This window comes from Lissotriton helveticus, chromosome 9 (genome assembly GCF_964261635.1).
Source record: "Lissotriton helveticus chromosome 9, aLisHel1.1, whole genome shotgun sequence".
Taxonomy (NCBI): Eukaryota; Metazoa; Chordata; class Amphibia; order Caudata; family Salamandridae; genus Lissotriton; species Lissotriton helveticus.
In genome coordinates, this window is record NC_136070.1 from 509,870,661 (window position 1) to 509,896,444 (window position 25,784).

The 25,784-nt window shown below is 46.5% G+C and overlaps 1 protein-coding gene across 4 annotated transcripts in view; it reads right to left on the minus strand.

Annotated features, from left to right (window-relative positions):
• LOC144781481 (phospholipid-transporting ATPase IC-like) overlaps positions 1–25,784 on the minus strand; it is a 1,874,327-nt gene that overhangs the window by 1,422,340 nt on the left and 426,203 nt on the right. For all 4 annotated transcript variants that reach the window (XM_078660356.1, XM_078660353.1, XM_078660355.1 and 1 more), the window contains one exon: positions 4,291–4,404. In XM_078660356.1, the coding sequence (XP_078516482.1) occupies positions 4,291–4,404 (114 nt within the window). The remainder of the gene's footprint in view (positions 1–4,290; positions 4,405–25,784) is intronic.

Sequence of the window (25,784 nt, forward strand, 5' to 3'; positions counted from 1 at the left end):
TAGCGGAGGGGGTGTGGGGCATTTTTCGTTTTTTACTGCCACTTACCTCCAGGGTTTGCCTGGCAGAGACTGCAGTAAAAAAGCGGCTATATGTTCACCCATCTACACTGGGCAAGCAGACATAGAGCCAATTCTCAGGCCATTGGAGAAGTTTGGACATGGTGAAGACAAAGTAGTCTCTGAGGTGGCTAAACTATTGTCCACCTGCAACTAAATTTGGTGGGCAAACCGTTATCCTGGCGGTAAGGATACTCCATTCCTGTTGCGCCGGAGTATCCTTACTCCCAAGATATAAATCAGGCCATAAGTTTTCAGCACCTTTAATGCTTCTGTTACTACCTGATCTTAAATGTTTTGTGCTCACAGATTCTACCAGAGAAAAGATGTGAGTAAGCACAATTTCCACTCAAAAAACAAGGGCAAATAACATTTGCATGATGTTTTAGCACTAGAGTACAGGTCTATATAAGTTCAAGAGTATTCACAAAAAATGCAAGCTATTCTTTTCTTAGAGTGGTTTTTAAAATTGATAACTGCCTAATTAAAAATTAGATAAATGGCTCATAACATCCGGTCCATTAGAGTACAAAAATGGAGAGATTGCATATTTCCTGCTTTGCTTGTTGTGGGTGCAGTGTTTTGAAACAAACATTGATGATGGGTGCTTCCTGGAAGCATAATTTGCTTTGATGTAAAGGAGGATAATCTAATTTTTAAACAAAATTTGATTTTTAGACCATAGAAGTACATAATCGAAGACCATTGACATCTTCTCATTTCATTGGGCAAAGCAATTAGGAGCTAACCTGGCTCAGGCAAAAGTACTAAATTATCATTTTGTCTTTTTAAAAAGAAGCAAAGGTGCACCACCCAAGATTATTCTATCACCACAAATAAGTCAATAGCTCATATCCAGAGAACAGAAAAAGTATTCAGTGTTTCTCTTTTTTTCTTTCTTTATTTTTTATTCTGAGAAAAAACAGCAAAGCGAACAGGCGACGCGTTTCGTCCATACACTGGACTTCTTCAGGGCACTAAATTAGGACGGAGTAAAGCCCCTCCAGATATTTGAAAAGGGGGGTGTTTTTCCGTATGACAATCGTACCCCGTCCAAGGAAATATTATCTTAAAAACGTAGCGCTGTACTTGGCTTGGCAACAATAAATAAACACCAACTATGCCACGTCCCAATAAAGGCGTCCTATTCATCCTAATCCCATCAGTTTTCAGGAATGGGACAGCGGCGAGAAATATCAGGGTGCAGGCATGAAGGTGCAGGCGGGCGCTGTGGGATGAAGCAGCGAGACGGCAATAGCATTTTCTCTTTATTGATGCTTGCTTTCTCTTGTCATGGTTTTTGCAAAACTTTATCTCTGGGAAGGCTGCTGAGTACTAGTCAGTCAAAAAACACTTTAACTAGAAGCAAAAACATGTTTTTGGTCTCTAAAAGCACGCATTTCTATAGTAGTCACTGGCACTGAAGGGAGCTACTTGTGTGTGTATTTCTCCTTGTGAAGGAGCAGAAGGCCATCACTCACAGTGAAGGTAGCCAATGTCTGAAGTGCTCTGACCCACGACTATTCTATTCTGTACAACTTGTAAAGTGCATTGCTACCCAGAGGCCTCTCAGTGCTAAAACCAACCCAGCACTAGAAATCTGCAAAGGAATGGGAGGGGGCTAGCTCATGAACAACCAAGTTTTCAGATAATTTCTAAAATGAAGTTCCAAGTCCATTTGGTGTAATTCAATAGGTAAAGAGTTCCAATGTTTGGGGGCTAAATAGGCTGAGCGGTCTTCCCATTTTGATCTGAGAATCCTTTGGAAAAGTTAGAAGGCAGGCTCAGCACAATCTAAGTAGCCTACCAGGGGTATAAGGTGAGGCTAAAGGCTGTAACAACACGGGGCTCTTGTTTTGAAGTACTCTGTGCAGAATACAAAGGGTCTTGAACTGCACCCACTGTTTTACAAAGAGCCAATAAAATTCACCTAATTCCTTTTATGGCAGACAGATGCCTCTGGATGTCCAAGAGGAGGTGAGCAGCAACATTTTGAACAACCTGCAGCCATTTTAGTACATATCAAGGGGAGCCAAAATACCAAGAGTTGCCATAGTAAAGGCATGCAATTATCAGGGCCTGAATAATTAGCCTTCAGCACGGAAAAGGAAGGAGGTCCAGGATCTTTCTGAGCATTCTAAGAATGCATAAGAGCTTGCTGCAAGTTTTTTTGCTTGACAGTCCATTGTGAGGTTGTCATCAAGCCAAATGCCCAGGCTCTTTATCTGGCTTTTTGGGCTCTGAAGACTCCCAAGACAGTTGGGCCAAAGTGTTGGCATCGGAATTTTAATATTGTTGCTCAGCAGCATGACCTCTGTCTTCTCTTCAATGAGTTTCAGGCTACAGTTTGTCATCCAGCTGGCCACTTCCTGTAAACAGGGTGCCAGTTGGAGATGATTGGAGCTGGCTTCTGGAGAAATTGACATGACTAATTGGGTGTCATCAGCGTAGGAGACTAAGATCAACCCAAAACAATTGTACAAGTTCTGCCAAGGGATGCATATTTAGCTTGAAGAGGGTGGGGATCAGGGCTGAGCCTTGGGTCAACCCGCAGCTCACTGGAAGACTGTCTGAGTAAGAGGACTGGTCTAACACTTAGAAGGTTCCACTCTCAAGGTAAGAAGTGAGCTATTTCAGTGCCATGTCTTCAATGCCTACATATGAGATTCTCTAAAGGAATATGACATGCTCAACAGTGTTAAAAACTGCACTGAGATCTAAGAGAATAATGGTTGTTCAACCACCTTGGTCAAGGAGCTATCTTAGTTCCTCCACCACAGCCAAAAGAGCTGTTTCAGTGCTGTGTTGTGGTCGGAATCCCATTTGGGTGGGGTGGAGGACTTTGTTGAATTTAAGGAAGATTGGAAGATGCTTGTGTACATTTTTCTCCAGGAGCTTGGATACTCCTGGCAGCAGAGAAATCAGCTTATAGTTGCCCAGACTTAGGGGATCTAGGCTGGGCTTTTTTAATAGTGGTTTTGACACTGCTGCTCCATGCTGTATACTGTTTTGGGCGGGTGGAAACATGTGAATGACACAATAACAGACCAATGGATGAAAAGGGCTGACTGAAAGAGACTATAAGTAAGTATAATATTCATATAATTTAGTAAAATCAAAAGGTATTGACTAATGCCAGACCTAAAAAAAATCTATGGTAGGGTGTAGATGGACCCGGCACTATCCTTTACAAACCAAATCACAATGATGGTTGAAAATGCTTACTACTATCTTATTCTACCTTGGGCCTGCTTACGGGTTGCACAGCACTGATGGGGTGGCAAATCAGCCCACATAATGTACATTAAAATGCAGTAATAAAACACTACTACCATGCAATTATGGGTTGAAGCCTATGGAATGGCAAAGGACCATGTGGAACTGAATTCACAAGTAATAAAACCACATGGAATTCCCAAATCCATGGGGATGAAGGAACAACTTACTTACTTTTGGTAACGCTCTTTCTAGTAGATCCTCTATCTAACCGCAGATTCCTCCCCTTTTATCCCATGTCTGACTGGATCCAGAAACGCCCTGGATTCAATTGTAAGATCCATGAAGAAATGATGATCTGAGTTTCAGGCAACAGTTTGCCATCCAGCTGGCCACTTCCTGTAAACAGGAACTCGCTAAACATCTTGCCCTAAATATTGTTTATAAAAATAATTGCCCCATTGGAGTGAATGATAGAAAATCAACAACCAATGTGACAATATATTTGTAAATGATATCTATGACAAGTCATTAATGTCAGATCACATTTCTATAACAATGTTCTTACATACAATTGTGCCTGTGGTTGCTGGTGGAAGGCACTGGCAATCATTTGTTTCAGAGTCAAACTTATTTTTTATCATCAAAGTTAGACCCTGTTGACGAGAGAGATAGCCACAAAAGGGAGACAGAAGAAGGATGAGAAAGCTGGGAAAACATTAAGAAAGGGACAAGGCATGGATGAAAAATAACCTGCAAAGGTGATCTAAAGAGAGGATATGTGGGGTGATGAAAGAAAGAGGCAAGAGGTGGGCTCAAGACTAGGAAGTTTTTATATTCGCAAACACCAGCATTAATCATTCCGGCAGTGGGCGTCTAGGAAAAAAGTTGGCTCCCTACACTTATTTTTTTCTTTTACAAAATGAACACTACAACAGTGTATTTCATTGTTGTTCTACCACACTTCATTGGAGCGCTAAGCTCTGTAAGGGCAGCATGAAATGAGTGTTTATTTACCTGGAGAATGATTATGAATGTGAAGTAGATGATATGGACTTGATGATACTGCTCCAGTAAGTTCAAAGGAATGAAAGTCAGGACATTATATTTGGAAGACTTGATAGAATTTCCCTTTAAGAAAAACAAAGAACATAACCAATGTCATTGTGAGTATTCTGTTTCTCAAAAAGCGCCATGTGTGTTCAAATCACTCTCAATTTGATCAGTGAGTGAGAGAGACAAGGAGGGGTTTAGGGACTCAAGGCCTCAAGCCGATGCGTTAGGCATGGATTATGATAAACACTTTACAGTACCTCAGTCAAGCCATACGTTGGTCTTTTGTGTGGAAATTACAACTTTTGAAATGCTCTTCTATGAGTCTAATTTGACATACTTCTACCTTGAAAGTGTTGAGTCACCTGTGAGGAAAACCTATGCAGTATATGCTCTCTCATACAAAATACTCATGTGTTACTGGTGCAAAACAGATTTATAGTGCTTGTGACAAAACCACATCCAGTTTCAACATGAACAAACAATTAAAAGAGAAAAACTATGCTCAGACATATGCAAAGCCAATGCAGTAAACTTGGCGAACTACAAGAAGGCTAATAGTTTTGAACTATGTGAAACTTTGTACGCATTACTAAAACTATGCATAAGCATACTCCTAGATCAGTGGTGAGCTTGATACACAAAGAATTAATAAATCTCAACACGAGAACGATTGCACTTTCCCATTCACAGATTTATACCCCAAAGCTGATTCCCAAGAGTCTATGACATTCTCTAGGCAAAAGTGCAATTTTTAGGACTCACCTAGACAAGGTATGCATTGTCTCGAGACCTTTTGCTTTGTATCAGTGTGCTTAAAGACACCCACTGCTTACCATTGTCACTTTCATTTGCTTGCTTCTTAATGGTCAGCTGTCTTAAGCTTCCTTCCTCTTTTTGTGTTTATCCCTTGGTTGGAGCAAGGATGCATTGAGTGGGTCTTTCCACTGCTCATTTACTCTGCGTTACTTTATATTAGAACATTGGAATGTTGGGAGCTCCATTGAAAACAATGGAGTGCTTTGGGCTTATAATGGCTGGTATAAGCCTGGAGCTCCAACATTCCAATGTTTATTTGTTCACAGCTCTGGCTGTGAACAAAGGCTTCAGGGAGCCTGAGGGGATTCCAATCCCCTCACGCTTCCAAAAGGCTTTTTTTGTTAGAACATTCTGTCCTCTAGTGACAAAATGTTCTAATAGCCTTATAGCCCTTCGTAGATAGGCTATACAGCTATTAAAGTCCCTCTCCCTTGTTTATTATTTATATTAAGCTCTCAGTGCATCTTTTTCAGTTGGCTCCCTTGTGTACTTCATCCCCCTCAGTGTTCCTCCTCTGATTGCCTACTTGCCCCACTCAACCTCCCTCCTTCATTGTCCATGTTGACTTGCCCCCAACCTCTCACCCTTCCTCTGTTTGGTGCCCGTGTTGGCTTGCACCCTCCCTCCCTCCCTTCCTCCGTTCGTTGTCTGTGTTGGCTTGCACCACCCCTCTTGCCCTCTCTTGTGTGAGTTGACCCCCTCACACACAATAACAAAAAAAGGTGCTGTGATGTGGACACCACTGCCATGGTCATAGCGCGTTCCCCCACACCCTTCTCCCTTCATTTTGCCTTCTCCTACCTCCAGGCTGTCTCCGCTCCGCCCTCTGTCATGCCAACAATAACAAGCATTTGCAATGCAATTGGTCTCTCATTTGGAAAGCGTGAGCTATTGGTATTGTAAATGAATTTTTTTTAAAATATGTGTTGGCTTTGAAAATATATAAATTAATAGCATTGTTATTCACAAAGCCAATAGCTTACATTATCCTAATGCGAGACCTATTGGCTATGGCAATGCTTGTTGGTAGCAAGCAAGGACAGTGCTGTTGTGGTGCTGAGTGATGCTGTTGTGGTGCTGAGTGATGATGTGGTTGGGCTGAGTGATGTGGTGGTGTATTAGAGGGATGTGGTGGTGTCCCAGAGTGATGTGGTGGTGTCCCAGAGGGATGTGGTGGTGTTCCTGAGTGATGTGGTGGTATTCCTGAATGATGTGGTGGTGTCTGTGAGTGATGTGGTGGTGTCCCTGAGTGATGTGGTGGTGCCCCTGAGTGGTGCCCCTGAGTGATGTGGTGGTGCCCCTGAGTGATGTGGTGGTGTCCTAGAGTGATGTGGTGGTGTCCTAGAGTGATGTGGTGGTGGTATGTGGCGTTCAGCAGTGTGTGGCGTGCAGCAGTGTGAGTAATGCAGCAGTGTGTAGCATGCAGCAGTGTGGAGTGTGTGGTGTGCAGCAATGTGTGGCATGCAGCAGTGTGAGTAATGCAGCAGTGTGCAGCATGCAGCAATGTGTGGTATGCAGCAGTGTGTGGTGTGCAGCAATGTGAGGCATGCAGCAGTGTGAGGCATGCAGCAGTGTGAGGCGTGCAGCAGTACCAGCGCTCTAGCGCTCGAGGACCTAGTATAAAAACAGGAAACGCGCTGGTCCGTGTGACTCCTTTACGCTCCTGAGGTGGAAAGCCGAGAGACTGTCTGCGCCAGCACTGTTTTTAAATACCTGCTGTTTATTTCTTTTTCCAAAATTTGTTTGCGCCGCATCAGTTACATTTTTAAAAGCTGTGCCCATACCTGCTTCTGCTCTGACGCCACGCACACAGACGAGTTTGGTACTGAGTGGTGGGGTGTTACTTTCGAGCAGAAAACCGGCGGCCATCTTGGGGGTAGACCCAGTACCAGCGCTCTAGCGCTCGAGGACCTAGTATAAAAATAGATGGCTACTTCTCCGCGCAGCGGAAGCAATCAGCGGACGCGCCATAGTCGCGCCAAAGTGAAGCCAAAGTCCTGCCCGTCTGCGCCCGTCTGTGCTAAATTCTATACTCCAGCTCACACCTGGTCTAGAGAGGAGTTAATATCCCTAAATAAACAATCCAAACACTGTCAGCACACCCTTAGTGTGGACACCTGGCGAGGTCCGATTAGCTGCCAGAAATGTAGGCAAACACTATCACCCTACTACAAACCCAAATGGAATGAAAAATCCATATCAATAAAGGGGGGATTGATAAATGCACGATCAATGTGTAAAAATGCTCTCCACATCCATGACCTTATCACTGAAAATGAACTAGATTGTCTAATCGTCACAGAAACATGGCTATGAGAGTGGTCGAACCCTGATATAATTCATGCCCTTCCCCCTGGCTATTTAATCCAGAGGCAGGATAGACTAGTACACCGAGGTGGTGGATTGGCGATTATACACAGGGATACCCTTAAATGTACAACGACAGAGCTTCCGGATATCAGAGGAGCCGAAAGCCTAAGTTTTGTATTAAAGTAGGTGACTCCTTTTCCTTTGCTGGTGCATTGCTGTACCGCCCTCCAGGACACGCCACGCAATTCCTGGAAAGCATAGGGGAGGCACTTAGTGGCCAGACTCTCAGGTTCGCTAATTTCACCATACTAGGAGATTTAAACCTTCACATGGACATCTTAATGACAAACATGCCTCCAGCTTTAAAGAAATCTTGCAGGTTCTGGGGCTGATGATGCATACTTCGGAACCTACTCACTTGGCAGGCCATATCCTTGACTGCATCAGCACTAATATAGAGGCGATGAATGTAAAACCCCCGGTTCAACAAACATGGATGGACCACAAATGTATTGAATTTAGCTTTAGCACTGAGGAAACTGAGAAAAAGAAGGAGAAATACCAAAAGGACAAACCTGTACCTTGCTGGGGTAAAATCATTGAACACCCTGACCTTTATAATTGGACAAAGGATAGCAAACCTACTCTCTCAGGAAACATCCACACTGACAATCAGAGATTTGAGGACTGGATGACAGAGATAGGCAACAAGATTACAACTGCAGGGATAAGATCCAAATGCAATAAAGAAAAGTACTCTGCACCTTGGTTCTCAGGTTTTCTAAAAGAAATGTTGGTCAATGTTAAAGTTTTAGAGCGAAAGTGGCGATGCCACTATGAGCAGGAGAAAAAAAGGGCATACAAGACGGGGAGGAGACATTATCATGCTGCGATCAAAAGTGCAAAAGCCAAGTACTATACGGCACAAATTGAAGCGACAGGTAATAAACAAAAAGAAATATTTAAAATTGTTAATAGTTTCAGAAACCCTAAGGCATTGACACAAGAGATCCCACCTTCACAGAACTTATGTGATAAGATAGCTGACTATTTCACCCAGAAAATAGATATTATCACAAAAGACTTCCCACCGTTTAAGCCGGAGGAATCAGAGGTCAAGTCAAATTTAAGCATTTATAAACCCTGCTGGGAAACTTTTGACCCCATTAGTCTGGAAGATACGCATAAGGCGATATCCACGATGAAATCAGGATCTCCTTTTGATCCCTGTCCCCCAACGTTGCTGAAAGCAATAGTAGGAGAAGTCAACCCTGAAATAAATTCTATTATTAATGCTTCCCTCGTATCAGGCGAGATCCCCTCACGATGGAAAGTGGCAGCAGTCAGACCCCTGCAAAAGAAAGCTGTCAAGTATCCGGCTACTCTTACAAATCTACGCCCAATTTCGCTTCTCCCAATTCTATGCAAACTGACTGAATCTTGTGTCAACAAACAGCTGATGACCTTTCTGGAGGAGAATGAAATCCTCCATCCGTACCAAGCTGGTTTCAGGGCACACCATTCTACCGAATCAGCACTATTAATCACTACTGAGACCATTTGAGCTGCATTGGATCAGGGCAAGAAGGCAGTCCTGATCCTATTAGATCTCTCTGCAGCATTTGATACGGTGTCCCACGCTATCCTTTTACATCGCCTAGCTAATGCGGGCATAGCGGGAACAGTTCTCGAATGGTTCAGAAGTTTTTTGGCACATAGGCGTCAGGTCACCATGTTGGGCCAATTCCGCTCGGAGGAGAAAATGCTGACAACAGGGGTCCCGCAGGGCTCAAGTTTGAGCCCCACATTGTTCAAGCTTTATATGGTTCCCCTGATCAAACTGATCTCCTCGTGTGACATCGGTTCGATTGCATATGCCGACGATACTCAGTTGGTACTAACTCTGGACAAAAATGCATCTAATGCTGAAGTGACTCTGAAAGAATGCCTTTCGGCAATATTTTCATGGATGACCAGTAACCATCTAAAATGCAATTCTGCAAAAACAGAAATTGTGCCTTTTGGTCCCAATAACTGTTTCTCTCCTCAGTCCTGGTGGCCGAAGGAGGCAGAGGCCCCACCCAATATCATCAATACAGTTAGAAATCTGGGGGTTAAATTTGATAATGGTCTGTCCTTTAATCAGCAAACTAGAGAAGTAGCCGGAAATTGCTTTAACATCATTAGAGGTCTGAGAAAAATCTTTAATCTGCTTCCTCTGAGTGCCAGATGGACGGTTGCAGTAGCACTGATAACATCAAGATTGGACTACTGCAACAGCCTGTATGCAGGGCTGAACAAATCTGCCCTGCATAGACTTCAAATGGTCCAGCATGCAGCGGCCAGGCTAGTCTTAGGCTGGACAAGAGCATCCTCGGCCTCTGCTGCTCTAGATACGCTGGATTGGCTCCCGATACAAAAACGCATTCTGTTTAAGGTTCTGACAATTTCCTACAGGGACTTTCATCATCAAGGCCCAGTGTACCTACGGAAATATTTCAAACAATACCATCCGACACGCGAACTTAGAACATCCACAGCAAATCTGCTTAATGTCCCCAATTTTAGGCTGACGACCAAGGGAGGCAAATCCCTAGCTGTTATTGGCGCAAAAGCATGGAACAAACTACCCCAACATCTCCGTGCAGCCAATACGGAATCCAGTTTTAGGAAAAAGCTAAAAACATGGATCTATTAACTGCCAGACACAGTATGCAAAACCCTAATATGATCTCTTTCATCTCTAGGACTGTCTAGCTATGGTCATCTGCTTGACATAGGAGTCACAGCGCCAAGATGAGTGTTAGCGTGCTATACAAGTGTCCAATCACATCACATCACATCACAGTGTGTGGCGTGCAGCAGTGTGTGGCGTGCAGCAGTGTGCAGCATGCAGAAGTGTGTGGCATGCAGCAGTGTGAGTAATGCAGCAGTGTGAGGCGTGCAGCAGTGTGAGGTGTGCAGCAGTGTAAGGCGTGCAGCAGTGTGAGGCGTTTAGCAGTGTGTGGCGTTTAGCAGTGTGTGGCGTTTAGCGGTGTTTGGCGTTCAGCAGTGTGTGGCGTGCAGCAGTGTGAGGCGTGCAGCAGAGTGAGACGTGCAGCAGTGTGAGATGTGCAGCAGTGTGAGACGTGCAGCCGTGTGCAGCGTGCAACAATGTGAGGCGTTTAGCAGTGTGTGGCGTTTAGCAGTGTGTGGCGTTTAGCAGTGTATGGCGTGCAGCAGTGTGTGGCGTGCAGCAGTGTGAGGTGTGCAGCAGTGTGAGACGTGCAGCAGTATGAGGCGTGCAGCAGTGTGAGGCGTGCAGCAGTTTGAGATGTGCAGCAGTGTGATGCATTTAGCAGTGTGTGCGTTTAGCAGTGTTTGGTGTGCAGCAGTGTGTGGTGTGCAGCAGTGTGTGGCGTGCAGCAGTGTGAGGCATGCAGCAGTGTGAGACGTGCAGCAGTGTGTGGCGTGCAGCAGTGTGTGGCATGCAGCAGTGTGTGGCATGCAGCAGTGTGTCACGCAGCAGTGTGCAGCATGCAGCAGTGTGAGGCGTGCAGCAGTGTGAGGTGTGCAGCAGTGTGAGACGTGCAGCAGTGTGCAGCGTGCAGCAGTGTGAGGCGTGCAGCAGTGTGAGGCGTGCAGCAGTTTGAGGTGTGCAGCAGTGTGAGGCATTTAGCAGTTTGAGGTGTGCAGCAGTGTGAGGCATTTAGCAGTGTGTGGCGTTTAGCAGTGTTTGGTGTGCAGCAGTGTGTGGTGTGCAGCAGTGTGTGGCATGCAGCAGTGTGAGGCATGCAGCAGTGTGAGGCATGCAGCAGTGTGAGACGTGCAGCAGTGTGAGGTGTTTAGCAGTGTGAGGCGTTTAGCAGTGTGTGGCATGCAGCAGTGTGGCGTGCAGCAGTGTGTCGTGCAGCAGTGTGAGGTGTGCAGCAGTGAGAGGTGTGCAGCAGGGTGAGACGTGCAGCAGTGTGAGGTGTGCAGCAGTGTGAGACGTGCAGCAGTGTGCAGCGGTGTGAGGCGTGCAGCAGTGTGAGGCGTGCAGCAGTGTGAGGCATTTCGCAGTGTGTGGCGTTTAGCAGTGTTTGGTGTGCAGCAGTGTGTGGCGTGCAGCAGTGTGTGGCGTGCAGCAGTGTGAGGCATGCAGTAGTGTGAGACGTGCAGCAGTGTGAGGCGTTTAGCATTGAGAGACGTGCAGCAGTGTGTGGCGTGCAGCAGTGTGGGGTGTGCAGCAGTGTGTCATTTAGCAGTGTGCAGCATGCAGCAGTGTGAGGCGTGCAGCAGTGTGAGGCGTGCAGCAGTGTGAGACATGCAGCAGTGTGAGGCATGCAGCAGGTTAAAGCGGGCAGCAGTGTGTGATGTGCAGCAGTGTGTGGCGTGCAGCAGTGTGCGGCGTGCAGCAGTGTGCAGCGTGCAGCAGTGTGAGTAATGCAGCAGTGTGCAGCGTGCAGCAGTGTGAGGCATGCAGCAGTGTGTGGCGTGCAGCAGTGTGTGGCATGCAGCAGTGTGAGGCGTGCAGCAGTGTGTGGTTTGCAGCAGTGTGGCATTCAGCAGTGTCCAGCGTGCAGCAGTGTGAGGCGTGCAGCAGTGCAAAGCATGCAGCAGTGCGAGGCATAGAAAGTAGAGAAGGTGAGACTTCTGAATGCGAGTGTATGAGTATGAGGAAGAAGATCAAATAGGGAGTGAGTAAAGTCAGGTGAGGGTAGGGGGTAAAGGTGTGGGGGTGGGGTGTTGATGTGTGGCATGCAACAGTGTGGCGTGCAGCAGTGTGTCGTGCAGCAGTGTGAGGTGTGCAGCGTTGTGAGTTGTGCAGCAGGGTGAGACGTGCAGCAGTGTGAGGCGTGCAGCAGTGTGAGGCGTGCAGCAGTGTGAGACGTGCAGCAGTGTGCAGCGTGCAGCAGTGTGAGGCGTGCAGCAGTGTGAGGCGTGCAGCAGTGTGAGGCATTTAGCAGTGTGTGGCGTTTAGCAGTGTTTGGTGTGCAGCAGTGTGTGCGTGCAGCAGTGTGTGGCGTGCAGCAGTGTGAGGCATGCAGTAGTGTGAAACGTGCAGCAGTGTGAGGCGTTTAGCATTGTGAGGCATGCAGCAGTGTGTGGCGTGCAGCAGTGTGTGGTGTGCAGCAGTGTGTCGTGCAGCAGTGTGCAGCATGCAGCAGTGTGAGGCGTGCAGCAGTGTGAGGCGTGCAGCAGTGTGAGACATGCAGCAGTGTGAGGCATGCAGCAGGTTAAAGCGGGCAGCAGTGTGTGATGTGCAGCAGTGTGTGGCGTGCAGCAGTGTGCGGCGTGCAGCAGTGTGCAACGTGCAGCAGTGTGAGTAATGCAGCAGTGTGCAGCGTGCAGCAGTGTGAGGCATGCAGCAGTGTGTGGCATGCAGCAGTGTGTGGCATGCAGCAGTGTGAGGCGTGCAGCAGTGTGTGGTTTGCAGCAGTGTGGCGTTCAGCAGTGTGCAGCGTGCAGCAGTGTGAGGCGTGCAGCAGTGTGAGGCATGAAGCAGTGCGAGGCGTAGAAAGTAGAGAAGGTGAGACTCCTGAATGCGAGTGTATAAGTATGAGGAAGAAGATCAAATAGGGAGTGAGTAAAGTCAGGTGAGGGTAGGGGGTAAAGGTGTGGGGGTGGGGTGTTGGGAAAGAGCCCTTGCAGTGTGAAGGAGAAAGGGAAGTGCGTCTGGCATAGTAGACTTTATCGTGAAGGATATTAGAGTGTGAGAGAAAGGAAACAGCAAGGATAGAGGTGAACAGGGAAGAAGTAGATGAGAAAAAGAACCGAGCAGAGACTTAGAGAGAGAAACCAAACAAGAAGGAGGGAAATAGCACAACACGAGTTAACATTCCAAATGAGAGAGGCCGTAAGCAATTATCACATATGACCACACTGTGCGAGCATACATCGTCAACAATGTAAGCTGAAAATGACAGAGAATGCGCAAAAATAACATGCGATACAGCGCGAGCAAAGATTATAGATGAAAACACAGCACGAGTAAACATTACCTGTGACAATAGAGAGAACAAACATGACAGCGCGCAAGTGCCAAAAAAACTAGCAAAAAAATATACAGTATATGAATGGCACAAGCAAACATATGATAGTGCGCAAGCAAACATTACTTATGATGACAGAGCACGACCAAAAATTACATATGACGAGAGAGCGCCAGCAAACTTTCTATATTAAAAACAAAACACGAGTTAACATTACAAATGACGACAGACCATAAGCATTTATTACATGACAAAAGTGTGCGAGCATATATCGACAACACTGTAAGCAAACATGACAACAGCGATCGAAAATGCATTCCCTAGAGAACCCCGTTGGGGATGCCAGTTTGCGAAGTTTTGGCGTTCCGCTAGGTAGCAAATAGGTCCAAGAGAGGGGTGCCACATTGGGAGAATATGTGGTTGAGAGTCCGCTGGTTCAACTACCATTCATGACATGTTGTTTGTTGCCTGCTTAGTGAATCGGCCAGTACATTGTCTGTTCGTGGAACATATTCCGCTCGAAGGGAAATGTTACGATGAAGTAACCAGTTCCAGATCTTTTGAGATTCGTGAGAGAGTGGTACTGAAGGAGTACCTCCCTGCTTGTTCAGGTAGTGCATTGTCATAATAATGTCCATCCGGACAAGCACTAGAGAACCTTTGATCCTGGGAAGGAACGCTGGGAGAGCCAGATAAACAGCTCGCAGCTCGAGGAGGTTTATGTGAAGTTTCCAATTCGGAAGGAGCCCCTCTTCCGCTGATTCAGAGTTCTTGGAGGAAAGCTCCCCAACCCTCCAGGGACGCATCCATTGTGATGATCTGTGGGGTAGCTTGGAGCAAGAAGGGCAGGCCTTGAGAAAGATTCCGTGGACGAGTCCACCACTGTAGAGCAGTGGTCATCTGAGGGGTCACCTGAACGACATCGTCGAAGGATCCTTCGGATTGAATCCATTGAGTTGACAGTGCTTCTTGGAGAGGGCGCATGTGGAGGCAACAGTGGGGAACCAGCAGAATACAGGATGACATAATTCCGAGAAGGGATTTGAAGAGGCGTACTGAGAGAAACTTTCTGGATCTTATGCGAATTGCCAAATGAAGAAGTTTGCTCTGTCGTTCTTGTGAAGGGAAAGCCTTCTTCTGGTTTGTGTCGAGAGTAGCACCCAGAAAGGTTATTCGTTGAGAAGGTTGGATGATAGATTTGTCCTGATTGAGAGTGAGTCCCAGGCGACTGAAAAGCTGTAGACAGGCATCGGAAGACCTGTTTGCGCCTTCTAGTGAAGGTGCCTTGACGAGCCAGTCGTCGAGATAGGGAAAAACTTGATGATGTTGTTGCCTGAGGTATGCAGCCACTGGAGAAAGGCATTTCGTAAAAATGCCTGGAGCTGACTTGAGTCCGAAGGGCAGGACTCAGAATTGGTAATCTCTGCCTGCCACGACGAACCTCAAAAAGTTTTAGTTATTCCTGTGGATAGGGATATGGAAATAGGCATCTTGAAGATCCAAAGACACCATGTAGTCGTTTGCATTGAGAAGTTGCTGCACTTCTTGGATGGTGACCATGCGCAACAACTGCTTCTTTAAGAACTTGTTGACACTTCTCAAGTCTAGGATTGGTCTCCATTTCTTCTCCTTTTTGTGCGGCAAGAAAAAACGGGAGTAAAAACCCTTCCCCCATTGACGAAGAGGAACCCTTTCTATAGCTCTCTTCTGGAGCATGAGTGAAAGTTCCAGGAGTAAAAGGCGTAGATTTTTGTAAAGCATAGGTCGAGGAGGGGTCTGGGGAGGATTCTGAATAAACTTCAGCGAATGTCCAAATTGTACCAGTTGAAGAACCCAACGGTCCGTTGTTATTTGTTTCCAATTGTGTAAGAAATGGGATATCCTTCATCCTACTTTGGAGGGTGGAGAGGAAATGGAGACCGGCGGTAGAGAAAAGTCATTGACGCCGAGCAGCGTCTTTCTGTCGTCCTCCCTTTCCTCGAAAGGAGGTCTTAGTGTAAGAAGATTGCTGTTGTTGACGTTGTTGGAATTGTGGCCAATATTGTTGGTTGGAGGAGGAATAGGAAGACCCATATTGTTGGTAGTCCCCTCTAGTGGAAGATTGCCCTCTACCCCATGAGCCACGAAAAAGGTTTTTTTTTTAATTGAAGGGTACCCAAAGCCCTAGCCGTGTCTGTATCCTTTTTTATGCCCTGAAGAGCTTCATCAATAGGCGTACCAAAAAGAAGCTGACCATCGTAGGACATGTCCAGAATTTTTGTCTGGACTTCCGGACGGAATCTAGTCGCCTTCAGCCAACCTCGGCGTCGTAGGACCGCAGCGCCAGCCAGTTGGCGGAAACCAGTAGAGGCGATATCCATTACACAATCAAAGATTTCAGAAGCTGAACGCTCGCCCTTCAGCAAGATCTTTATGCTTCTTCCTTCGAGTCGTCCGGCAAGGCTCCCAAGTATGGTGCAATGTCCGCCCACATCTGCCTGTTGTAGCGCCCTAATAACGCTAATGGATTAGACGCACGCACTGTCAATGCAGACATGGAAGAAAAACGTTTCCCAATTGTTGGACTTCGCCCATCTGGCAGGTTCACCCCAGAACTTTTTGCTTTTAATGGTGACTTGGTGTTAGTGATTTTTGGCTTCTGCGCACTTTACCACCGTGTCCCAGGGTAAAGTGCGTGCGTGTAGTAAGGTTGGCCTGCCCTCCCATAGGAATGCATGGGGAATGTATGTGTCCATGTTAGTTCCTGATGCGTGTGGAGTGCAGGGGCGAGTTTGGTATGTGCGGACTCGTGTGATTAAATGCTGCACGATGATGTGTGCGGCGTTATTGTGTCTACTACGGAAGTGCCACTTTTAGAAGTTGGCCAGTCTGTGTAAATTATGTGAATTGGCTGTCTTACTTGTGATTGGCTGGAGCTGGCTGGTGAGCCTGGCTCCAGGAGTCAGGATGGGTCTGCCCCGGTGGTGAGTGGAGAGATCTGCATGATTGATGTGAGGGAGAAATGGACCTGGGACCTGAATAGGGCTGGGCTTTCCCTACACAATGCTGGCTCCGCCCCCTGTGGTGCGACTGCTGACCCTAGCCTGACTAGTGAAGGAGATGAGGGGCTGAGCACATCAGAGTGCTCCAAAACCAGCTGTGACTGGTTTCCCCCCACCCTGCAGACACAGACAAAGGAATTAGGTGTATAAAAAGGGTCTGTGTCCCCATGAATGTTGTTCTCTGTCCCTGATCCTAATCTAAGGGGGGGCCTGCTGCTGCTGGGCACCAGGAGGACTGCCACTGGGGACTGCCTTCCTGCTTGGAGGGCCCTTGAGCTGGCCCCTGGTCCCAGCCTTTGCCCCAGCCTGCGTTTCCCTTCCTAAGGACCTGGTAGCTGAACTTTGACCTGAAGCGCCTGGGGAGCGCTATGCCCTGAGCGCTTGGGAGCGCTTCTGCTTCTTACAGCTGCCCGGAGCTGCGATCATCCTTCCTCAAGGGATTCCCTGGCGTGGGGATCCCCCCTTTTTTTCGCCCTTCGGCGCGGGGGACACCCCGCTCATTGCCGTGTTTCTTTCAATCTTACTGCCCAGTTTTTTTATGTAGACCCTGCTGATTTTGTACTATTGAGGGTGCCTACCTCTCGTTTTGTCCGTAATTGTGCCTCAGGGAAATCACCGCCGCGGCCGAGAGGAAAGAGGAAGCTGGAAGCCACTGGGAGCCCACCCCGCGCTCCGGTACCTGAGGAAAAAGTGAGCCGGTCCCCGGAAGCGCCACCTTCAGGGAACCCAGGTGGGAGCCTTGATCTCGGGTCAGAGGAGCATTCTGCCTCCCAGCGAGGCTCTCCCGAGGGAGAGCCCCGCCCGTCGCCAACAGAAGTCAGCCCAGCCGCCCTGCCTGCCGCACTGGAAGAGGAGCCCCTTGGAAGGGGGGGCTCCACAATGCGGCACGGAGGCCAGAGGCGGCACCAGAAGAAGACCGGCAGCACACAGGAGTCCCGGTGAGTGGGGCTCCGGTTTTACAAGTGCGCGGCAGTTTCTTTTTGCATAGAGCGGCCCCGGTTGACAGCGGGCCGCTCCCACGGACTTTGGGGACATTGTTGTTGAGAGCCCACAAGAGGCACCTGGGCATTTGCAATCTAGAGACGCGAGGACTCCAGGGGCCATTATCTTTCCGAGTCCCCAGAGGGGGGACACCAGCGTGTTGGCAGCATTCTTCCGAGTACATGACGGACTCCAACGTGTGGGGCATTTTGTGTCTAGAGCCCAAAAGGCTCCACGGGGGCATTTGTTTTGAGCCTAGCTCCACCTGCACGGGGCATATTTGTACTCAGAGCCCGCGAGGCTTATACGTTGTTTTGGGCCCACCTTGTGATTCAGAAGCCCAGAGGAGATCCCCAGCTGCCCAGCACTAAGTGGGCAGCTGCTACGTTTAGGCTGGTCCCTCTGACGCATTTCTGTTGGCTGCCCACGCAGCCCACCCTGACATTTTGGGACACAGGGGGTTTCAGCCCCTGATAGGCCAGTTGGCCTGGGGGAAAGTTCAGGTGTTGTGCCCTTGTGTGGGGTACGTGTTCATGCCATATGTGATATTTTGCGCAAATGTGTCTTACCTACACCTCTGAATGTGTCTTCAGGCATCATGTGTCTTACCTACACCTCTGAATGTGTCTTCATGCATCATGTGTCTTACCTACACCTCTGAATGTGTCTTCATGCATCATGTGTCTTTCGTACACCTCTGAATGTGTTTTTATGCATCATGTACAAAGCTGCTTGCCTATACATCTAAATGTGTTTTTATGCATCATGTACAAAGCTGCTTGCCTATACCTCTGAATTTATTATTATGCTTAGGAGGTTGTTTTACCTAGTATAGGTTATACTAGTGATTTCATGGTTCCCTGCGTGATATTTTCCTAAGGTGGTTAGGGTTGCGTAGGTGGTACTTACCTTTTACCAGTGGTTACTGGTTGTGTGCTACAGTTGCTATTTGGTGCTACAGTTATTATATGTGCAATGTTCTAAGTGTTATTCCTACAAAGTGCTAATTCTACCAAGTGCTAGTTCTAAAAGTGCCTATTCCTGACAGTGACCCACGTGGCCCTGTCCCATGTACATATATCCCCTGTAAATTCTGCCCATGCCTGTTGGCACATTGTAAAGTGTGTGTTTTTATCTAATGTGTTTGCTATAATACAAAGGCTGTTTTTATATATAACCTTGTGTGGAGTTTCCTTTGTGGTGGGCCTTGGGTGTTGTTGCTGGGTGCGTGCCCAAATACTTAAGTTACATCGCCTCCGGGATAAGCCTTACTGCTCGCGTCACGTTGCCTAGAGGGTGAGCAGGGGTTATCTTTGGCGTGAAACTCCCTTGCCCTGTCTAGAGTGGTGGTTTCTGCCTGGCTTTGGCGCAATTCCTAGCCAACCGGGAATCCCATTTCTAACACCAATATTGTCAAGTCGGCTGCGAACAGTGGAGCAGAAGGGTTTTTAGACTTCCGCTGAGCAGCCTGAGTGTTGACGGAATCAGTCTTGGGATGTCCGGTAAGGTAGGCTGGAGGGGTGTCCGGAGCTCTGCATTTTTTGTCCAGACGAGGTAACACTGGGGGAACCGAAGATGGATTGTGCATGATTTTAACGCCCTGATCCCAGATGTAGTCTATATTAGGTACAGATCTTACCGATTTTTTAAAAGGTTCCTTAAAGTCGTAAAGGAAGCAATCCTGCTGGTGAGAAGGCATAGGAATCTGGAAACGCTGTGCAGCCATTTCCAAGACATTAAGAAAACCCCCGATAGCCTCAAGAGGCGAATCAGCTTGAGTAGGCACCGGGGACGCTGGACAAGGGATAACGTAATAATCCCACTCATCATGAGTCGATTGAGAATCATGGAGCTCTCCTTCCTCTTGTTGATCATTCCCCTCATCATCCGTGGAAGGTGGAGGTGGTAGTATGACAGGCACAGACTGTGGAGGTAGAGTCTGTGGCCTTGGCGGCAGAGAGACAACTGGAGTAGGATACGTAGCAGAAGTAGGGAATCTCTGCTTGTAGTTAGAAATCAAAAATTGGAGGTCAGAAACCAAAGAAGCAGGTAGACAAACCATGGGAGGTTGGGGAAGATGGCTGTCATCCTCAAGAGGCGAATCAGCTTGAGTAGGCACCGGGGACGCTGGACAATGGATAACGTAATCATCCCACTCATCATGAGTCGATTGAGAATCATGAAGCTCTCCTTCCTCTTGTTGCTCATCCCCCTCAATCATCCGTGGAAGGTGGAGGTGGTAGCGACAGGCACAGACTGTGGAGGTAGAGGTGGTGCCTGTGGCCTTGGCGGCGAAGAGACAACTGGAGTAGGAGACGTGCAGAAGTAGGGAATCTCTGCTTGTAGTCAGAAATCAAAAATTGGGGGTCAGAAACCAAAGACGCAGGCAGACAAACCATGGGAGGTTGGGGAAGATGGCTGTCGTCTGGATAATATGTCTGGTTTTCTGGTTATTGTTCGTCATAGTCCAAACTCTCCTGGTACTTGACATGAAGTTCAGAAGAACTTGTCCCAGCTCTGAACATACTGGCATCATCTGAATCTTCCTCCTCTTCCAAAAGGTGAGTCGGAGGTAATGGCTGGACCCTGCTAGGGAAAGTTAGGGCAGGTGTCAACGTGCGTTTTGTTATTTTGAGAGGGACCTATGCACTTTCTACTTTGGACTCTGGTGTCGTCGACGAGCCAGTCGTTGGTGTAGTCGTCGATGGTGAAGCATCGACGGACACAACTGAAGGTATCGTTGACGAACCTCCCGACGACGGAGCCGTCGTCGATTGTGCCATCGACGGAGCCCTTGCCGACGAAGTCGTTGTCGTCGACAGAACACTCCTCGTCGACGGTGAAGAACCGACGAACACAACTGAAGGTAACGTCGACGAAGCTCCCGTCGATGGAGCCGCCGTCGATGGTGTCGTCGACGGAGCCCTCATCGACAAAGTCGACGTTGTCGACAGAGTAGACATCGATGGAACACTCCTCGTCGACGGTGAAGCACCGACGGACACAACTGAAGGTAACCTCGACAAAGCTCCCATCGACGGAGCCGTCATCGATGATGTCGTCCTCGTCGACGGAGCCCTCGTCGACGAAGTCGTCGACGGAGTTGACGTCGACGGAACACTCCTCGTCGATGTAGGCATCGACGCGCTCATCGTCGATCGTAGCATCGGCGCTGGCTTAGACGTCGATGATGATTTCTTAATTTTTATCGTCGATGATAAAGTTTTAACAGCCGTCGACGATGAAGTCGTCGTTGTCGACTTGGACGATGCTGAGGATGCCAAGGATGAAAAGACAATCGTCATCAACAAAGTTACTTGGTCTATACGAATTTAGAATGGAATTTTACTAGCAATTTGCGATGTTTTACTAATTTGAGAATTGATTATAACCCCCGCACTCGTTGTTTTACTCTGCTTAAACCAGGTCTCCGCTTTATCCTTAGTTCTTGAACCCTCTCTAGTCTTAGCCCGTAAATCTTATATTTGTGAATTCTCCTTTGTGAAAATAGGTCTTGTCTTGATTATAGTCTTGGTGATTTTTGGTCTGAACCATTGTACCTTTTTCTAACGCAAGTAAACGTCTCTGAGTTATTCGGAATTACACACCGTTCTACACAACCTCTGTTTTTGATATGGGAGGATCTCATGGTATGCAGACTACATCTGGACTGTGCATTGACGCTTTCACACTTCTGGCACTGTCAGGAATGTGATTAATTTTCTGATTCAGTGCAAGGAGTCTGGTATTAGTCGGCTTCCCCTTTTTTCTCTTTACTAAATATTCCGTTACCAGGAGCGTTGGTTTAATATTTGAATTATAAGTAATTCGATTTCGGTTAAATTTAATGAATAGACTCGCTGTATGGGTTATCTAGAATTGACACCCTTGAGTGCTTTCCTATCTTCGGGAGCACCGTTTCTTTCTCGCCTATTACTGTCTGTGAGGAGTCGGGGAGCCTTTACACTCTGTGCGCTCTATTCGTTCAGTGCATTAATCAAATTATTCTCGTCTGGGTTCCGTTACTGTTTAGACTATTACCGCCTGAGAGAAGTCGGTGAACTTTGATACACTCTACGCGCTCTAGTCTTTTAGCGCACCAATCAAATATATTCTCTTCTGGGTTCCGACGTACGTGCCCTACGTTGGAAAGAAGACGCCAGTCTACGATTCCGGCTATACTCATGTAAGTCTTACCGGTTCCTCTCATGCTTTCGCCTTTAGTTCTTTAGCTACTGTTATGCTACTTTTGGGAATTACCCCTTTGAACTCTTATGGGGCTCCTCTCTTTTACTGACAGGGCCTACTAGAAGCACGCACCCGTGCCCTACCGGGATTGAGCCGGTTCCTTCCCTACGTATGGCAATACTACATGTGAGTTGCACTCGCCCAATATCTTTTGGCTTCTCATTTAAGTTGATTATAAGTGGTGTATACAATATGGGTATCTTTTTTCTCTGTCTCTTTTGGATTTAGGCGCACTACGGGACACTTATTGGATCAACCGAGTACTTACTTGTACTGGCGTCTCTGTCCTTTTTGATCTGCTATTTTTGTGAGCACAGTTTATCCATCTGGTCCCACCTTTTAGCATTCACGAGCATATCATTAATTAGAGTCTAGGAAATTTGTGTTTATAAGAGATGGAGTAAACGCTGTTCCTTCTACTATCAATAGGGTTAGTTTTGAGTACATCCCTCATATTCACGACTAAGTAGGATGATTTTCCCCTAATATGTGGTACAACACGCATCGTCGTGTTTTACAATAACCCCTTTTGTGCTGTTTCTCCTGAACAGTATTACTATCATGTTTACTCCCAAATCTCACCCTTCTCACCGGTGAGTTGTCAATAGTAATTAGTATGGAATTTCTCCACTCTATCCTATGGACGTTCTCTTCATTAATATACCAGGGGAAGTGGCTTACTTTCCCGATCCGTGTTTGCTTGCATTAGTCACCTTCACTACTAATAAGTAGCGCATTAGCCAATATACAGCCTTACTTAATACACTGTATTTTAAGATTTACGGTGCTGAATCTTTTGCCCTTTGTCTCGCTCTCCTTTCATTTGGCCCTTCTTTCAGTTTGCATTCTACTGCTACTGAGTCTGACTGCCAAGAGTCTAGTTACCCTTCCGGGTTCGAATTCTCACCGGAATCGGGGTAAGATTATGCCCTGACATTCTCTCCACACTTGATTCAACTCAGGAATCTGGTCCTATTAGTGGGGACATACTAATACCGCTTTTCTTGTCATTCCGTTCTCTCTCTCTTTCCTTTAGCTTTTTCTGCTTTGGACTCAGCCATTGAGGTATCGCATAGTCCTAACCACTTTAGTTAAAACGGTCATTTGGGTACTGAATGGATTTTGTCACTGACTACTACTATATGTATTTACTCATGTCTCTCAGCTCTTTACCCACTTTACCGACACTGGGGTTTACTATTTTGCTACATTTTGAAGGCTCACTATGCGGACGCCTCACAATGGTCGGAAATGTAAATCAAGTACATCCGTGATGATAAATCTTGGATGTTTTTTAACTTTCAAATATTATTAATTTCTCTCATGTGGTCTCCACGCGTGTTGGGTGACGGTAATTTAAAATGCCACTCTTATGCGGGTTTGTATTATGTTTTGGGCATGAATTGTCTTGCCTTATTCTCAGGCCATTTCTTTTTACTTCCCAGCCCTGAAGAGTTGTAGAACATTGTTTTTCTACAATGAAACACGTGTCGGCTGGCTGTTTGTAATCTATGGGAAAACCACAAAATAAGTCCCTAATCTCTAGTATTTAGAATATAGATAAGTAAAGGCCACACGCCACAAGTTCTAACATATATTCACCATACAGTTACCAGCATATAATATAAAAATATCATTTAAAAAAGGTCAAACCAACAACTAATCATAATAAATGTAATAACAAAAGGATAAAATTGGGACACAATTTATTCCATCACTTCATTATAAAAACAATACATCAATACAAATTTAAAAATATAACAAATGACACAATCAAAGGGTATTAATATTACAATTCACAATTCAAGAAAACGGAAGTCGACGCTGCGTTTCGGTGATTTGTCTACGATATTCACCTTCTTCAGGACAGTTTTCTACAAAAAACAATATATGCAATTATTACTCATATCCGTTGTTGGTGACCTACTACTTCTATACATCAAATATCTACTACCCTAAATTGTAAACACATTTTTTTTTGGTCCTCATTTTCGCATTGAAGCACTGGGAGAGAGGAAATACTGTTACAGATAAACTGGTAGTGCCAACAGCCAACTTAGTCGGTGTTCACGCACAGTATTATCGCACCCCTCCGAGGAGCACCACAATATGGTGACCGTAGAAGGGCGATGTTCCTGCAGTTCAATACACATTGCGAGTGGGGAGCCATGGTGTTGGGTATATAGAGAAAAGGAGCAGACCAAGCAACGTAATCATAGGACAGTGGGGAAAAAAAACCAAACCCCCCCGCCCCCACAGTCAAATACCGATTAAACCCAATTCAAAAGGAGCCAAAAGTTACGTTTATCAGGATTGCCAGATCTTGCTAGGTCAACTTTTGAGGTTTGCAGGACTGAAATGCGCCAGTCTAACAGGGTAGGAGGTACTGGGTCCTTCCATTTCCTACAGATTTCTAAATTGTAAACACATTGATCAATGCCCTGTGCCATTCTATCCGACACTTACACCTATCAATCTCATTTATTAACATGTAAACATTAAGCATGGGCTGAAAATTCCTTCCACTCGGGAATTTGCGGATTTTCCGTGATTTCGCGATCCACGAATCTCGCAAAATCGTGGTAAAACCCGCGAATCAGCAGGGACGAATTTTTAGCCAAGCACTTACAGGGTTACAGCAGCAGGTGCAAAAGTTGAAGCTAATTTTTTGTAACCTTTTACAAAAGGGTTACAAAGAAATTAACTTCAACTTGGGCACCTGCTGCTGTAAGCCTGTAAGTGCTTCCTGGCGCCTCGTTGCCTACTTGCAACTATTCTCTGACCCTGCTCTGACCCTTGAAGCAGGGTCAGAGAATAGTTACAAGTAGGCAATGAGGCGCCTGTCACGAAAATTAAACCTCAACAGGAAGCAATGACAGATATTAAAACAAGCATTTGCAATGCAATAGGTCTCGCATTAGGAAAGTTTGAGCTATTGGTCTTGTAAATGACAATTTTTTTTATTTATGTGTGGGTTTTGAAAATAGCTAAATTAATAGCTTTGTCATTTACAATGCCAATAGTTATAACTTTCGCAAATGTGTCACCTATAGCATTTGTAATGCAACATGTTTTGCATTTACGTGACTTAGCTGTATTGATATTACAAATTACAATGGCTTTTAATTTTTTTAAATAATTAATACTTAAATAAAAGTGATTTTAATTTATAATGGCAATAGCTTAAACTTTTGTAAATAACTTTTGTGAAGATTATGTTCAGTGTATTTTATTGTGACGAAAATCCAAGAACAGAAGTGAAATATTAACATCTTTTTGTGACATTTGTAATAAAGTTTGAAACATTGAGAGAACATATTTGAACCAGTTGTTGTTGAATGGTTGCGCAGATTGATGCTGGGGTGGCGCTGAGTGCTGCTGTGCTGGTGTTGAGTGGTGCTGTGGTGATGCTGAGTGGTGCTGTGGTGGTGCTGAGTGATACTGGGATGGTGCTGAGTGATGCTGGGGTGGTGCTGAGTGCTGCTGTGATGGTGCTGAGTGATGCTGTGGTGGTGCTGAGTGATGCTGTGGTGGTGCTGAGTGGTGCTGAGTGGTGCTGAGTGGTGCTGTGGTGGTGCTGAGTGATAATGTGGTGGTGCTGAGTAGTGCTGTGGTGGTGCTGAGCGGTGCTGTGGTGGTGCTGAGTGATGCTGTGGTGGTGCTGATTGGTGCTGTGGTCGTGCTGAGTGATGCTGTGGTGGTGCTGAGTGATGCTGTGGTGGTGCTGAGTGGTGCTGTGGTGGTGCTGAGTGATAATGTGGTGGCGCTGAGTGATGCTGTGGTGGCGCTGAGTGATGCTGTGGTGGCGCTGAGTGGTGCTGTGGTGGTGCTGAGTGATAATGTGGTGGTGCTGAGTGATGCTGGGGTAGCGCTGTGTGATGATGTGGTGATGCAGAGGGCAGAAAGGCACAAAGAGCAGTCTAACAAAGGGCAGAAGGCCAGAAAAACAAGGGAAAATAGAGTCTAACAGAGGGCACAAAAAACCAGTCTAACAGAGGACAGAAGGGCACAAAAAACGAGTCTAACGGGGAAGAAAGGCACAAAAACGAGTCTAACAGAGGGCAGAAGGGCACAAAAAACGATTCTAACAGAGGGCAGAAGGGCA